This window comes from Euprymna scolopes, chromosome 16 (genome assembly GCF_053919585.1).
Source record: "Euprymna scolopes isolate OS-2025 chromosome 16, ASM5391958v1, whole genome shotgun sequence".
Lineage (NCBI taxonomy): Eukaryota > Metazoa > Mollusca > Cephalopoda > Sepiida > Sepiolidae > Euprymna > Euprymna scolopes.
This window is the reverse complement of record NC_136497.1, coordinates 138,117,537-138,133,922: the sequence shown is the minus strand read 5'-3', so window position 1 is coordinate 138,133,922 and position 16,386 is coordinate 138,117,537. Positions and strand designations below refer to the sequence as shown.

At 33.2% G+C, this 16,386-nt stretch overlaps 1 protein-coding gene across 1 annotated transcript in view; it reads left to right on the top strand.

The window, feature by feature from the left end:
* Positions 1-16,386, top strand: part of LOC145296128 (lysosomal dipeptide transporter MFSD1-like) — a 68,919-nt gene that overhangs the window by 36,985 nt on the left and 15,548 nt on the right. Inside the window, exons 4-8 of the mRNA XM_080142284.1 lie at positions 2,031-2,139; positions 8,199-8,295; positions 10,062-10,160; positions 13,026-13,137; positions 15,516-15,572. Coding sequence (XP_079998410.1) covers positions 2,031-2,139; positions 8,199-8,295; positions 10,062-10,160; positions 13,026-13,137; positions 15,516-15,572 — 474 coding nt within the window. The remainder of the gene's footprint in view (positions 1-2,030; positions 2,140-8,198; positions 8,296-10,061; positions 10,161-13,025; positions 13,138-15,515; positions 15,573-16,386) is intronic.

Here is a 16,386-nt window from a genome sequence, read left to right as displayed (position 1 = left end):
TTCAGTTATGGATTAAGTTAAAAAAATGACTTTTGTTTAATCTCTAGTCTTTCAATCGTAGGTGTGTCTCTTTTCTTCCTGAGATTCTTATGGATGGCTCTTCTCTTGATGAAAAAATTGACTCTAAAATTTCTTGGCTTTTTTTTTCTCATCAAATCTTTCAAAGTCCATATATTGAATCCATTGCTCTTTCTTGTAAAATCGATTCTCTCTATCCCTCTAAACACTTTCTCATGCCCGAGGCTATTCTCTATCTCTGCAAATCTACTAACCAACCACGTATGGAATACTGTTGTCATATTTGAGCTCGTGAATCTGTTTTATTCGAATTTTCTTGATAAATTGCAAAAATGTATCTGTAATTTGATTGGGCCCCACACTTTCTTCTTCACTGCATCTTCTCTCACAGACGTGATGTTGCTAGTCTCAGTCTTTTCTACAAATATTATGGTATGTGTTTCTCAGAATTGTCTGATCTATTCCCTACCTTGTTCAGCTTGTTTCACTTGTTGGTCTAGTGGTCTCCATCAATTCACTGTTTTAATACCTCATTATAATACAGCTTATTATTCCAGTAGCTTTTTTTCCAAGGACTGCAAGGTTATGGAACTCTCTTCCTGCTTACTGTTTTCTTTCTACCTACAGACTTGGTCTTTTCAAGGCTAAGGTCAATAGGCATATCTTGTCTTTGCAATAACCATCTTTCGTTCTTGTTAGCTCCTTACATCAACTGGCTTCATGCATTGTCTCAAGTGATTTTTATATTGGTAGAAGATACTTTTCTGTCCAATACTGTTGCCATAGGTGTCGCATTTAAAGGTTCTTGAAAAATTGCAGAAACGTATCTGTAATATAATTAGCCCTACACTTTTTTTTTTTTTTTTTTTTTTTTTTTTTTCTGCAACTTCTGACGTGATGTTGCTAGTCTTGGTCTCTACTAAAAATATTCTACTGGAATATGTTTAGAATTGTCTCATCTATTCCCCGATTCCTTTTATTGTAGTTTGTTTACTTGTTGGTCTAGAGGTCGTCATCAATTTACTGTTTTAATAACTCGTAATACAGCTTCTTATTCCAGTAGCTTCTTTCCATAAACTGCACGATTGTGGAACTCTCTTCCTGCTCACTGTTTTCCTTCTTCCTGCAACCTTGGTCTTTTCAAGACTAAAGTCAATAGGCATATCCTGTCTTTGTTCTTGTTAGCTCCTTACATCAAGTGGCTTCATGTCTTGTCTCTAATGAAAGATAACACTGTTAGACATTCACAACTTAAACTTGGTGGCTTAGTCAAACATGGACTGACTGAAGTTTTTCTCTGGCAAAGAAAGCTACAACATAATCGCATTAATATACCGACTCTCATTAGATCATAGTTAACCAATGTTAAACTTGGTTTAAATAGCGACTGTTTAGGAATACCAGGTAGCATATGTAGGAAGACGGCATCTGGGGACGTATGCACTGAAAGAGTGGAATTTTGCTTATTTGAGTTGGGCGGGGGTGCAGTAATAGACTAATGGTTGGTATACTAGTTCACATGTTGAGCCTGATCCATACGAGATGGGTAACCATTTGGTAAAACCAGGTGCACTATGTAAGAAGACGCTGCTATCTGTCTGCAAAAATTTCAAAACCCTAACATCTCCACTGATGGGGATATACAAGCAACTGGAGATTGCTTGGGAATGTGAGTTTCTCATGAAACTTTCTCCTTTGGAGGAAACCTTTCCAACTCACTTTGAGTACCACTTAGGTACCGTGCTGTTGTTTTCACGGTTCTTTCAAGGTGTTGACGTCCTCCTACAGACAACACCTGGTATTCCCAAATGGTCACCCATCTTGTACTGACCAGGCTCAATGTTGCTTGACTTTGGTGATCCATGGAAAACCGGTGTGTCAATGTGATTATGCTTTTTTTGTGTTTTTTTTTTTTTTTTTCTTCCTTCCAGTGTGTCAACGTAATTGTTTTTATCTTTCTATTAGAAAGACAGAAGTTAATTATCTTATTGTATTTTCTTCTCTCTCTCCAGAATCGGTGGTGAATCTTTAGCTGTGGCCCAGAACACGTATGCTGTGCGGTGGTTTCAAGGAAAAGAACTTAACATGGTCTTTGGTTTACAATTAAGCTTTTCTCGTATCGTAAGTAAATACTTTATGTAATTGCGAAATTGGTGACGTCTGTTTCAGAATCCCAATGGGTGTTCCATGAATTTGAACTAGTGAATTTGTTGGGATCGGTGTATACCGATTTGTAATGAAATAAGAACATGTTCAATAACCCCAACGTTAATTATAACCAAATACTGAATTACAAAAATATACAAGAAACATTTATTCATACAAAGTAAAATAACATAAAAACGCTTGTTGGTGGACACGAATAGGCGTAGATAAACTGCAAGTTTCATTGTAAAAATGTGTACTGAATGTTTATAAACTAACCCTAACCCCGACTTAATGCTTATAAAAGTTCAATAGTATTGTTCAATTTTATGAATTGATTGTTCTTGGTAAGACATTGTTTTTGGTTGGTATTAAAGTTTGTGAAAGATCAGATCGCCTAACCTCATTAGTCTGTTCGTTGCTCTCTAAGTGCATCTTTTCTAGAGCATGCAAATTTTACGCGTGTACCGCTTGATGCCAGGTGAGAGAGAAAGAAGAAAAACAGAAGGCTAGGTCAGAGGTCGCAGGAAATGCATGCGTATCAATTAGTCATGTCATGGTGTCGCGCGCGCCTTATTCTGCATGTCATGCTACTGCGCATAGCTTGCTTTGTGTCTGTGTGTCCGATCTAGACACAAAGCGTATTGAGTGCATTGTAACGGTTCACTATAAATTGCAGTTTCTGCTGTGATTGTACAAGCCTATTGTGGCTTAACAGGTTCTCTTGCAGATGCCGCAGATACAGGGCATAGGTATAGGGTCTGTTTAAGAAAACCATGCTGCAGCCCTTTGCCGTCTATGCTCTCTATATGACTGCGTTCACAACTCTACTCCAATGACTTGGATCTTCAGACTCTGACTTCCAGCTTGTTGGGTCGATGCCACCTGTTCTCATGTCTTGCCTGTAGATATCCTTATAGTAATTTGCAATTTTTTGTGCCACCCACACTCAGAATTGAACCTTCAACTTCAGAAGAGGTTAACTTGGTAAAATTTAGTTGAAAGTTAACCTCTTCTGGAGGTTAAAGGTTCAATTCTCAGTGTAGGCGATACCCAAAATAGAACTGCAAATTATTTAGGATTTCTACCCAGTTATGGTTGACAGAACGAGAGCACATTACCCTCATGAAATAGTTTTTTAACTTTGCCGTTAGTGTAAGAACTTGGCCCAACTTTGGCATTTATTCGTTTAGATTTCAGTTTTCTTGTGGTCACAAACATCTATAATATAAATCTTGTATGTCTGCCTAACACTTTTGACAGATGCGACCAATTTTCACAAGATTGGAATTGTTTTGAACCTCGACCCTTCAGATGACAAATATTGATAAATTAGCTATAAACATTAATTCGTAAACACTCAACTGAGTACTCTTCTCCAAGGAGGGGTCGCTTTTTTTTTTTTTTCTTTTTTTTTTTATCCTGATATTTTTGAACATCATCCCCTCTTTTCGATTGCCTTAATTTAAACCTTTGCCACTTCCGGTTTGGCGAAGGACGCAATAGCAAAGGGATCAGTTTTTTTGTTTTTTTTCTCAACACTTACCTCCAAACACTTAGGCTAGTCTATTATATAAAAGATAAATGTCTGTATGTTCAGTTAAGATTAGAAAGACACAACATTCACAAAGTGGCTTTTTTTTTTTTTTTTTTTTTTTTTTTTTTAATTTGCGTAGCTTTAGATGCAGAATATGAAATTTCTTATTTGGTGGGTCAAATGACTATATACATGCATCTTTAATGTTATTTGAAGGGAAGTAACTGTAGGAAGGGAAAGATTTTTGCCTGGGGCAATGTCAGGTAGCCCTGCTAGTTTAACCTAGCATATACTATTTGCGTGAAAGGCTGGGCTCGCTCCATGCTTGCACTTGTCTTTTTAGGTTGGATGAAATATTATCTGTATGACCAATGCTTGTCCAGTTGTCGATTTAAGTATACACAAAATATTGATTTGCCATAAAATAAAGCCAAATCTTTCGTTGCTCACAACTTGAAACTAAACAATTAAGTATAAGAGGTCAGTCTCCCCCCCCCCAACATGTTGCCAGTGGTGATATTTGTCACCTGCTCAATTTTCTTATCTCTAAAAGTTTAGATAACAAAACAGGTTCATTAGTAGATGAACTTATAACCTTTTTTGTTTTCTAATGGACTAAAAAAAAAAATAGTAATGAATCTAAAGTCAGTAATTTTAAGCTCGTGTCCTTTTTTTCTTTTTTTTTCTGAGATGCAAGATCGCAGAGTGGTGCAAGGCAGGTCAATTGATCACATTTTTTGTGGGCCGTTCTTGTATGGGTCTTGTGCAGTAAAAATAGCTGCCATTGAGTCCAAATTGAAAAAATTTGAACTTGGCAGGCATAAGTCGATTTTAAAGTGCTCTTGTAGGCATGCACAAATATACATTTATATGTTAAAGTCTGTTTATTTTTGATTGTTTGCATGTCCAGCTAAAATTAGAAAAATACACAAGCACTCACAAAGTTGGTATTATCTGTCTGATGATAGCTCAAACAGTAACAACTAAGGTGCTAAATATTTTGGTTTCAATTTTAACTGATGGCATCAAGTAATTTTTTTTTTTTTTTTTTTTTTTTTTTTTTTACTTTTGAAATCATTATTATATATTGGGTACAATATAATAATCAATAGAGAATGAAAAGTAAATATGAAATTTTCATAAATTAAAATATTTTAGCATATTTTACGACCAAACAACAATGCTAGTCTTTCTCTATGGAAGAATTTCAATTAGTCTTGAAACCTCTTCTACGATAAAAACCAAATGTGATTTGTTTGCTCAACTATTGAGTGGATTAAATTGTTTGATTTGGGGAGGAGGGCTGAGTTTACCAAGCCATTAAAGTTTCTGAATTTTTTTTTTTTTTTTTTTTTTTTAAGATGAATTGAAAATTTAGATAATTCGGACTACTGTTCTCATCTTAAGGATAACTTTTCAGCTGGTGTAACCTCCAACCTTCAGATGCAATTGTTGAATTTGGGAATCGCTATGGAATTTCTAACGCTTTTTTTTTTTAAATAGCATAATCATTAGGGCTATGACAATGGAATATATCATTGTTTTGACTCCAGTATATATCCGATCCGACACTGTTAGACACAGTTAATCAACCAAGAACCATATCACTCTGTATAAAAGCATATAAGATATCAACAGATACACCCTCCAGAGTCAAAACAATGAAAAGAATATGCTGTTGTCCTAGCCCTAATAATCGTCGACTATGATCAGGTGAAAGACTTCTTATTGTATGAGCACTTTTATTGATAGCACATGCATGAAACTCTAGTCCTCTTCGAAGTAATCTCCTCCAGTTGCAATGCACTTGTTGTACCGTTCAAACAACTATTGGAAGGCCACATGGAAGTCCTCTTTTGTGGGCGTGTTAACGACCCTCATCACAGCCTCTTTCATGTCCTCGGTTGTCTCATAACGACAGCCTCTAAAGCTTTCTTTGAGCTTATGGATTAACCAAAAGTCACAGGGAGCAAGGTTTGAAATATAGGGAGGGTGAGGAACTGTCTTGATGCCTATCTTGATCAAATATTCTGTAACAAGGATGGAGTTGTGGACTGGTGCATTGGGACAAACTTTGTGCAAATCTTCCGCATCTTCAATTCCTCACGAATAATTGTGTGTACAGTTCCCACACTGACATCAAACTGTGCACTTATTGTCTCTATAGATACACAATGATTTTTATCCATGAAATTCTTTATTTGGCCAATCAACTCTGGTGTTCTGACTTCCTTATTCCTCCCACACTTCTCATCATCCCTCAGGTTCCCTACCTTCCTTGAATCTCTTATGCCACTCAAAAACTGATGCTTGATTTATGCAAGATGGTCCAAAAGCAGGCTGAAGTGTTCCAAACAATTCTGTGGCATGTTTTTGCAAGTTTAAAACAGAATTTTATTGCATATCCTTCTTCTAAAATGTCCTCGCATCCAGATTGCATTTTTGAAATTTACCAGCTGTGACAATCAAGCTTTAGTAGGGTGTATTCCAATTCCTGCTGTAGCTGTTCATAAAAATTGGTCAGTCATCTCATCATATGTATAGCAATAACATACTGAATTTTCAAGACTGTATGATGATTTTAAATGTCTGTACGAAGAAAGTCTTGAAAATTATTAGACTACGGTTCCTTGTGGATATAATATTTCCACAGAATGTGCTCTAAGTTTATTGCACTTGTATCTGCTCCCCACCCCCTCAAGGTAAAAACTCTTGACAAACCTGACTAGAAACAAAAATCAAATGTCAGAAAGCTTTCTATAAGTTTCTTTCCTTGGACTGCTTGCTTTTTGGAATTCCCTACCTACACCCTGTTTCTTTAACTGTATTAACATGCAGAAATTCAAATGTAATGTGAGCAGTTTGCTGCATAACTCCCTAATCATCGCAGCGCATTACATGTTGGTTGCCAAATGTGTAGAGGTGCACCTAGCAACAATATGTAAGAAACAACATAAAACTGTTATCGGATGTACCAAAAAGGTCATTTGAATCGAAATAATGAAGCTGACACCAAGCATTTGCATGGGAAGAAACAACAAACTGGATAGATTGTCAAAAAGATAGTTAAATGTTGGATGTTTGAAACGTCATCCATGCTGCTTCTTCTTACTTTAAGTTAAAAAAGGAAACAGCTAAGTATTGTACTTGGTATAAGTTCAGACTTAATATTTTTAGGGGAAATTTGAAAACAGACCCCCCCCCCTCTAATGAGGTTGCATAGTATATAGGACCAAAGAGAAATGTTGGATATTTGAAAGGTCATTTTTGGCAAAAAATATACACGGGTATAATAAAATCGAATCAAAGTGGTACAATGGGGGGGAAAAAAATGGCGGGTTACTCTTAATGTGTCTAAAACTAAGCTTCTATCTTTACATCAACGCAAGCATCCCTGTTACAATATTTGCCGTATAATGGGGTATGATTCCGCACAGTCGGGCGATTCTATTTATAAACGATGCTAGGAACTGACGACTCGAATTAATTCATGTCGTTAAAGTTTTTTGGCGTATTTTCCATGGAATAGCAATAGTCGATTTGATAATCTTTTATATTGTCGATTACAAAAAAATCGGGTCGCCTTCTATTTCTTTTGGGATATTTTTAGACTTTAACATCATCATGAATATTTATAAACGATGCTGCTAGGAACTGACGAATCGAATTAATTCACGTTCTGCTACCAACCAATCGGAAACCAGCATTGCTCCATAAATATTAAACCTTTCTGTAGCAATTTTGCATGTTTTTTTTTTTTTTGTTTTTTGTTTTTTTCATCTCAACACTGAAGAATTTCCTGCTCTGTGGATTCCAACTCGAGAACTGTCTACTGCAAACTAGTCACCTCTCGGGACTTGTGTAGAACGAACCATTGGAAACTGTTCTGAAACTAAACATGGCTTACACTTCTAGAATCCCCATCTGGCATCAATTGAAATGAATGGCTCTCATCTTGGGAGAGGCTCCATGTTTTGATAAGCTTCTGGGCTTGACCCTTATTCCAGATCTGAAATGGAACACGTACATCAAATCCGTTGCCAATGTAGCTGGAAAAATGGTGGGATCCTTTTATAAATCCAGTAGATATCTACCTGCTGATGCAATTCTCTGCCTATATAAAAGCTAGATACGTCCTAGGATGGGTTATTATTGCCGCATCTGGGCAGGAGCTGCTAGAAAGACATCCTTTCTTGTCCATCCTTATCATTTCCTTATTTTCCTTGGCCTTATGCTGTGAACTAACCCTGCTACCTTAACTGTTCTACATCTAAAAACCCAAGAACTCTTTTATTTTGTCGATGTGGCTATACCTAAAATGATTTGCTAAAGGAATGGTGCACTCGTCATTTGCCAAAGTTGGAAAAATGCTTCTCCTTACTTTTGGCCAACATATAGTTTTATAAATTCAAGTCATCTCAGAAACCTTCATCTAATAAGACTTCTTTTCATGTTAAAGGGAGATAATTCATTCCAATTTTGATTTTTATCGTTTTAGGGCAGTACTGTAAATATGAATATCATGGGTATTTTCTACGATATGTTCACGGTGAACAATCCCGGATACAAAGGCCTTGGTTTAACTTTGCTGATTGGTAAGTTACTGGTTTTTATTAATATCTAAAATTTCTCAGAATGTAGCTCTAATGGTATTTGAACAAAATTTTAATTTAAAAAAAAAAAAAAAAAAAGATTCAAACATTTTATAAGACAAAAAATCATAAAGGTACATAGAAAAGTAATTTTTGTTGCTTATGGTAACAATTATGTTAAAATAATAGAAAATTCACTGTTTAAGAAGCACTTGATATTCAGTATGTATTTATTTATATTAGTCCTCTCGTGAAAGTGCAGGACACAAAATGTTTTAAATAATGATAATAGAATAACAATAAGTTTTTCGCTAGCGAGGACTGCTAGTGAGTGTAACCAGTTATACAGTCCTTTTGAAATTTTCATCTCTATTTTTCTCGTTATCTACTGAATATTTTTAATGAAACCTATATGAAATATGTTCCTTATTAAATTGTAAAGATTTTCTATTCTGAAAGAAGTTTTTAAAAAATTTAATCTAAAAAAGTTATTTTAAAGTTTTTGTTAAAAAAATTCAGATTTTCTTATTATTCAGACATGTATGACAAAGAGGGAGTTGCAAAAAAGTTGTGGTGTGAGAATTACAAACTGAAACGGAATATTCAGACCTGTAATAATACAAAGAGGGGGTTGCAAAAATGAGTTCTGGTGTGAGAAATACAATCTGAAATAGAGTAGGAGAGTTTTTATAAATACATACAAAATCACATTCATCTTTTTTCTTTTTTTTTTTTTTTTTTTTTTTTAATCCAAATTAATGAATTAAATAAAATATAATCTTAAAGATACGATACAAGTTAGAAAAGTATTTCATCCAAGGCATGAAAATTGTTAAACAAAATGTTTTTACTATAGGCTTTAAAAATAAAAGGTACAAGATTCAATTTGAAATTTATTTATCTTCAAAGTGCACTTTTATACATTTTACAAAGTAAGGTATAAAAATTTAATACCTTTGTAAAATGTATAAAAGTATACTTTGAAGATAAATAAATTTCAAATTGAATCTTGTACCTTTATTTTTAAAGCCTATAGTAAAAACATTTTGTTTAACAATTTTCATGCCTTGGATGAAATGCTTTTCTAACTTTGTGTGTGTGTGTGTATATATATGTATATATATATATATATATATATATATATATATATATATATATATATATATATATAATGAATGACAAGTCTATATTCCAAATTTCATGATGTTGACCATCTTACAATTTATTCCTTTCAGTTGACACACCTCAAAATGGCATAATGTAAGCAAATAAAGTCATTGCAGCTCCTTTTCCGATTTTCGGATTTTTTTAATCATGCCCAAACGCATTTTATTTACTTTTGGTGAATTGGTAGTTGCTATTTCTGAGTTAAGGGCAAAATAGATTCATTGATTGATGTAATAATTTAAGTGAATGTTTTTGTGTTACGAAACAGATACTGTCAAGAAGTGTAAATGTCAACTGAATTGAAGGAATAAATTGTAAGATGGTCAATGTCATGAAAATTTGGAATATAAACTTTTGTCATTTATTCATTCTATGCTCTGTAGTTACATTGAGCTTCTTAAATAAGGACTGGTATATATAAAAAGGAAATATGTGAATAAAGAATAGTTCTACAGATGTTTCTAACATGGATTTAAATAACGTGTTAGAAAAAAAAACAATGTAAGTTTTCTATTTAAAGTTTGCTGATGTTCAGAAATTTCTGGTGAAACTCAAAATTGATGAGGTAATACTGAAATTATTTTATTTTTTTTTTTTTTCAGTTGGTGGAACATCTTGTCTTATTTCACTTGCTTGTGCTTTCGCCCTTTCTTACTTCGACAGACGAGCTGAAAAAATTTTGAAAAACAGAAAAACATCTGGTAAGGGTGAATTTTAATGGATGGTTTACAGATTCATGTGGAATAATAGTTCTATATCTAAAAAAAAAAAAAATTAAAATGTCTCTATTTGTAATCTTATATTATTAGTCGCGTGCAAGCGACCCTATAAGTCACTCTGTCGGTCTGTCCGTAATAACAACACATTAGTAGTTTTTTCCTTATTTTTGAAATGAACATTTTCATTAGTTTTTTCCCACTCCACGAACATTTTATGCCAATTAATTCAAGAACTCTTTCTAATGAAATCGAACTTTATTTTCTCACACATACACACACACACACACAAAAAAAAAAAAAATGCACACACAACATACAGAAATGAATATACAAATTGTACATAGTTAAATTTTACATTGAACGCTGGGGTTATTAGTTAGATTAGGATCCAGAGTGATTGAGGTATTTTGGTAAATGTTGCCAGTCAAGAGTAAGACTTCAAAGTCTCATCTGTTACATAGTCAAAAAGACCCTGTACCCTCCCCCTCCCAATTTCTTATAGGACCTTGTGCCTAATTTTGTTGAATTTAATTTTTTGTACGTTTTTTATGTTCAATTTTTCTTTCTCAATAAAATATATAAACAAGATCAAAGGGTAGTATCTGTTCTTACTACATGCTGTACTTGTGATATAAAGTGGGGGGATCACTTTTCTGTATTAATTTAATGTAAAATGATCACCCACTTTACAACCAGTCAGTCTCAAAGCCATTCAAGTCATTCTCCAGATCATTCAAGTTGTTTTTGAAGGATTCCAGTTATTTTTTAAGCATTCAAGTCTTTAAGGTCATTCAATTCATCCTTAAGTTCATTAAAATCATTGTAAGTCATTTACTTTTTATTTATTTAAGTCATTTCAGCACATTTTTCGGTCATTTTAGTTTATCTTTAAGAATTTCATGTCAGTCCTACATTCACGCATTCATTCATTACACAAGAGCACGCGACTCATGGCTATTGGCCTTATATAAAGAGCCGTTGTCTGTGTGCAAGTCCAGTTGAAAGTCAGACTACAAATCAAACATCCACAAAGTTGGTATATTTTTTTGATCAGAATTGTCCAGGATGGATAATATTTAAAATTGATTAAATAAACAAGAAAAAAGATTCATTCTTTGACCCTTAACGTGCAGATTTTGCCTGGGGGGGGGGGGGTCCAGTCACTAATTAAAAAGAAGTAACTTTGACAAAGTCACTAAATTTTGGCAGGAGTGGACTGCGAGAAAGAAATTGTGTAGACATGAATTTTTTGTTTTTGTTTTTATAAATATTACATTAAGAATATTTTCTAGTTAAAATGTATTGAGAAATACACACTTTTAATATGTAAACATTAGATAAAGTTATCCAATGCGGCCATCTCATTTGGGGCATATTGGATAACTTTTCCTAATTAATAGAAATCCACTTTTTAGAAGCACGGATAAAACGAAATTCAAAACCTAGTTAGGTCAGACACATGCGACATTATTTAAAAAAAAACAAAAAAAAAAACACATTCATTCATTTTTCTAATTTTTGGCTTATAACAAAACCCTCGTCAGAATTTTTTTTAGATAATACCTTTTTTGTTTTCTTTGCTTGCCATTGTGTAGTTCGGCACAGTCTCCATTTGTTGAAGATATTGTATCGTCCAGTTCAGTGGGTAAGCGCTCTATCATACGCACGTGTAAGAATTAATAGAAATCCACTTTTTTGAAGCACAGAAAATGAAATTCAAAACATGATGGCTAGAAGATCAAACTTTGACATAAGGGGGCTATTATTTGGGGCTATATCTACAAGGATGCTATGTAGGGAGTTGAGCAGCAAGATGTCCGTTTACATTACACTAGAACTTCTGCATGTCAGTACAGTCAGGGAAGCAAGAGACCAGAAGGGTATTCCAAAATCTAGCAGTTTGGATGAAGAAATTAATGTAGAAGGCTTTTTGGTATCTAGGGATCTCTACGGTAATGGGGCAGGATTTTGCTGCTTGTAAGGTTAGTCGGAGGAATCTATGTCTATGGATGCACAGGTGCTACAAATTTGTTGGCACACATTTCATTACTGGTTAACAAAAACAAATAGATGCAACATTGTGGTGATGGGACGGGTTGGAGTTAGGTTTATAGTGCGAGAGCTAGTGTTGTGGTCTACCACACTCTTTAATGCCCGAGATATTCAAATGCTTAATAACCTTGATGTATGAGGTGTGACATTGTACATGGCCAAACCCCTTGAAACGCAGGGTATGCAAGGCATCTGTGATGGCTTGACATACAAATATTCTTTCAAATTTTATATTAACAGGAAAACCTGACGTTGCTCAGGATTAAACGAGGAACATTATGTCCTTCTCTCAACATGCTTTTATTTTCTTTATATATGAGGATAAAATACACAATAAATATCATGGAGACAGAATGTATGAAAGACAAAGGAAAACATTTAAACTCATGAAGAAATAATAAAAAATTAAGATTTGATCAGTTCCATTTGTCTTAATATGAAAATACAAAACTTTTTCTGAAGATGTTTGTTGATCCGAACAAAACCAATAACATGCCACTTAAAAACTTTCTTCCTGTGTTTATTTTCCTTTCTGTCTGTTATAAATGTATTTAATAGATTTAAAGGTACTTTTAAATAAAGTTTCAAAAAGGGAAATTTGTGCAAACAATCTGTTAACGTGCATTTTGAAATGTAAATTTTAATGGTAAAAAAATTGTGAGATTTAAATTTTCTGAATGATAAATGTTTTGTGGAATTTTTTTTTTTTTTTTTTGTACATATTCAGTTAAATGATTTTCAATTCTGAGTGTAAATCAAACTGAAGATTTCAAACCTTTTAAATTCTATTTTCAGAGGAAATTGTCAATCTTAAGGATGTAAAAGACTTCCCTCTTACCATGTGGTTAATGACGATCATCTGTGTGGCATATTATGTTACAGTTTTCCCATTCATCGCTTTAGGCCTGTGAGTAAATGTTTTTCATTTTGTTATTGTTTTTCTTTGTTTAAATTTTTATATTTAAAACTTTTTTTCCGGTTTATTTTTATTTTTTTGGGGAGGGGGTTATTTTTTATTTTATTTTTTATCTATTTATTTATTTATTTATTTTTTTTTTTCCGGGTTTATTTATTTTATTTTTTTCCAGTTTTTTTTTTTTTTTTTTCCAGTTTATTTTTGTTCCAGTTTTTTTTTTTTTTTTTTTTTTTTTTTTTTTTGGGGGGGGGGGTCAGTTTATTTTTTTTCCCCCTTAGATTTGACTTTATTTTTGCTCATCAATTCTTATCCATGGACATTTTGCATGGAACCTTTTATTTAATCTATGGGGGTAGCATGCTCTTGTTCCATCAATCATGACTGGGTAGAAGTCTTAAGTAATTCTCAATTGAATTCTTAATATTGTAACACTGAGAATTGAACCCTCAACCTCCAGAAGAGTTCATTTAAATTGCATTTTATCTACTACTTTATCGTTGATGCCATCGGTCATTGTCGCATAACAAATACTGCACCAAATAAAATTCAAAAGGTCAGAAGTTACGGTGGTAATAAAGTGAGAATAATACTCGAGATTAGAACAGGAATCCAAATTGTCAAATTTTGTAGAAATTGATTGTCTTTGACAATTGTGCTGTATAGTTAAGTCATGAAATAAAATATATGTAAGAGTATGTGAGGACTAGGGCTATGGCAACAGCATATTCTTTTCTCTTGTTTTGATGCTTGGGTATATTTTTCTGGTATATATCCATTGATATCTTATGTGTTTATGTACAGTGATGTGATCCTCGGTTGATTACTTGTGCCTAACTGTGTCAGATATATACTCGAGAGTAAAAACAATGAAAAGAATATGCTGTTGTCATAGCCCTAGTGAGGACACTTCTCAACCTATATACTCAACAAATTTTTGATCTGCAGACTTTAAATTTTGTATATAGGATATTCAGGCATGTAAAAAAACTTTCTAATCGATTTTTCATCCTGAAAAAGATGTCTGCTTAAGGAGTCAAAATTGAAAAATTGGTACGGGGGGGGGGGGGGTCTGATTTTTATGTTTGTCAACTCTCATGACTGCGCAAGCGTGCAGTGTTCATATGACGGCTTCTTTATGTTAAAAATATAATACTTGCATGAACATCTCGGGGGGGGGGAGGGGGGTTAAGGAATATGTATCTAATGCAATAAGATTTTAGCATTAATTAAAATATTATATTTATGCATATTTATGACTGGGAAGTGTGTGTGTCACACACAGACACTAACTATTACCAACTGTATACAAGAATTCAACTAGCAACTGACCTTGAACTTAAGGTTAGTGATATGGAAGCATTTTACTGTTTTTAACTTTTTTGTAACTATCTTTTAAGCTTAATATTAGCAATTCCCTCAAAAACAAAATTTGTTATTTTCATAAATTTTGAAAACAACAAAAATTAGTTGCAGAATTTTAAAACTATACAGCTCTGTAGAAAATTAAATTTTAAAATGTTTGAAAATTACTTGCTATATATTTTGTTCATTTTTCAATTTATCGACTGAATAGTTGCTTTGCCATTACATGTATGTACATCGTAAGTTGGTTTGTGTTATAGTGGTACATTTTAAGAAATATTTATAGCTCTAGTATTTTTGATTGCCTGCTCTAGTTGGAGACCCACTGCGTTGCACCTGGAGGAAACTTCACATTCTCTCTCGCAGTTTACAATATATTGTAGTCTACATTGCAACCTATTGATTTTTTTTTTATCAAATTATTTTATATAATGGCTAATAGTTTAAAATTGAAGTCGAATATCATGGTTCAATTGTGCCCTAAATAGTCATGTTCGAAATGAAGGTTTCTATCTTATCAAAGAACCTACTGTTGATTTTATATACGGAGGCCTTTCTGCTTGAACGGTGATAAAACTTCTCAAATGCACTTGTAATAAACTTTATTCAATACTCACAAAACTTACTGAACACTAACAAGAAAGCATGTTTGTGAAATTTTATAAAAATCAGCACAACCGTTTTTGGAGTCCATAGGAATGGACTCGTGTGCACACACTTTTTATATATAAGTAAAGATTTGTCTATCAGAAAACCAAAAATAAAACTAGTTTTTGTTTATATTTAAAAATAAAGTAGTTTTCGTTGTTTATATTCCAAAGATATTTAAAATTGTATTTGAATTTAATTTTGTCTTGTTCAATTAAAAACAATGTTAAATTCATTATTTTTAAAAATGAAATATAATTTTAATATAATTAAGAAATATTACGCATTTTTATTTTTAAATGTTTAATATATTCAGTATTTATTTTTAATAACATTAATTTTCTTATTGTATTTTTTAGTCTCTTTTTTGAAAATAAATTCAACTTTAAACCCAACGATGCGCACAGTGTCAACAGGTAAGAATGATTTTCTCAACTACCTCTGAATGGATTTATATGCATGCAATATGCCCGTTCGACATAATGTTGTGTTCACTAATGAGTTGGAGGACCAGAGTTCAATATCTGGTAGAGTTGTACTAAAAACTTTTTTTTTTTTTAAATTTATTTTTTATTTATTTTTTATTTATTTTTTCTTAAGTTATCTCTAGTTTACCCCCTTTTTGTTAAAGCATTCAGCATCTTAAGGTGAGGATCAGGGGTAAGTGGTGTAGTCCTGGAAAAGGAGTGGCACCCTCCTCTACGTCTCTTGGTATAAGTAGCTAATGAAAAGGTAGCCTTTGGGTTGCCACATTTTTAAACAATGTAATAACATTATCCCCTCCCCCATATTTTTTCCTAAGTGTTTAAAGTATACAACATTGTGACTCCATTTAAAATGCTTGTACATCTGAATAATCCCAATTGAATTATCCCAATCTGTAATCAAGTGATTTGTGTTCTTTGTTGCTATGTCGTCTTTCACATGTTGCCACAAGTTGGATGTCTTTTAGATTTCTTTGGAAATCAAATTCTATCTCTGGCCAGGTCTTAACTTTTCATCTTTCCATAAAGTTCATTTGTTGCAATGTTTTTGATACAATAAAACTGGTATGATGAAAGAAAATTGGAAGGTTCTATTTATAGACACTGGCAATAGAAATGAAATCACACTCTGCTAGCAACCAATCAGAAACCAGAATAGCTCCATAAAACATACTGGATATTTTAGAATTTCTACACATAATTTTTCGTGTCCATATGAGAAGGAATCTTGCTTTTTGTCTGAAAA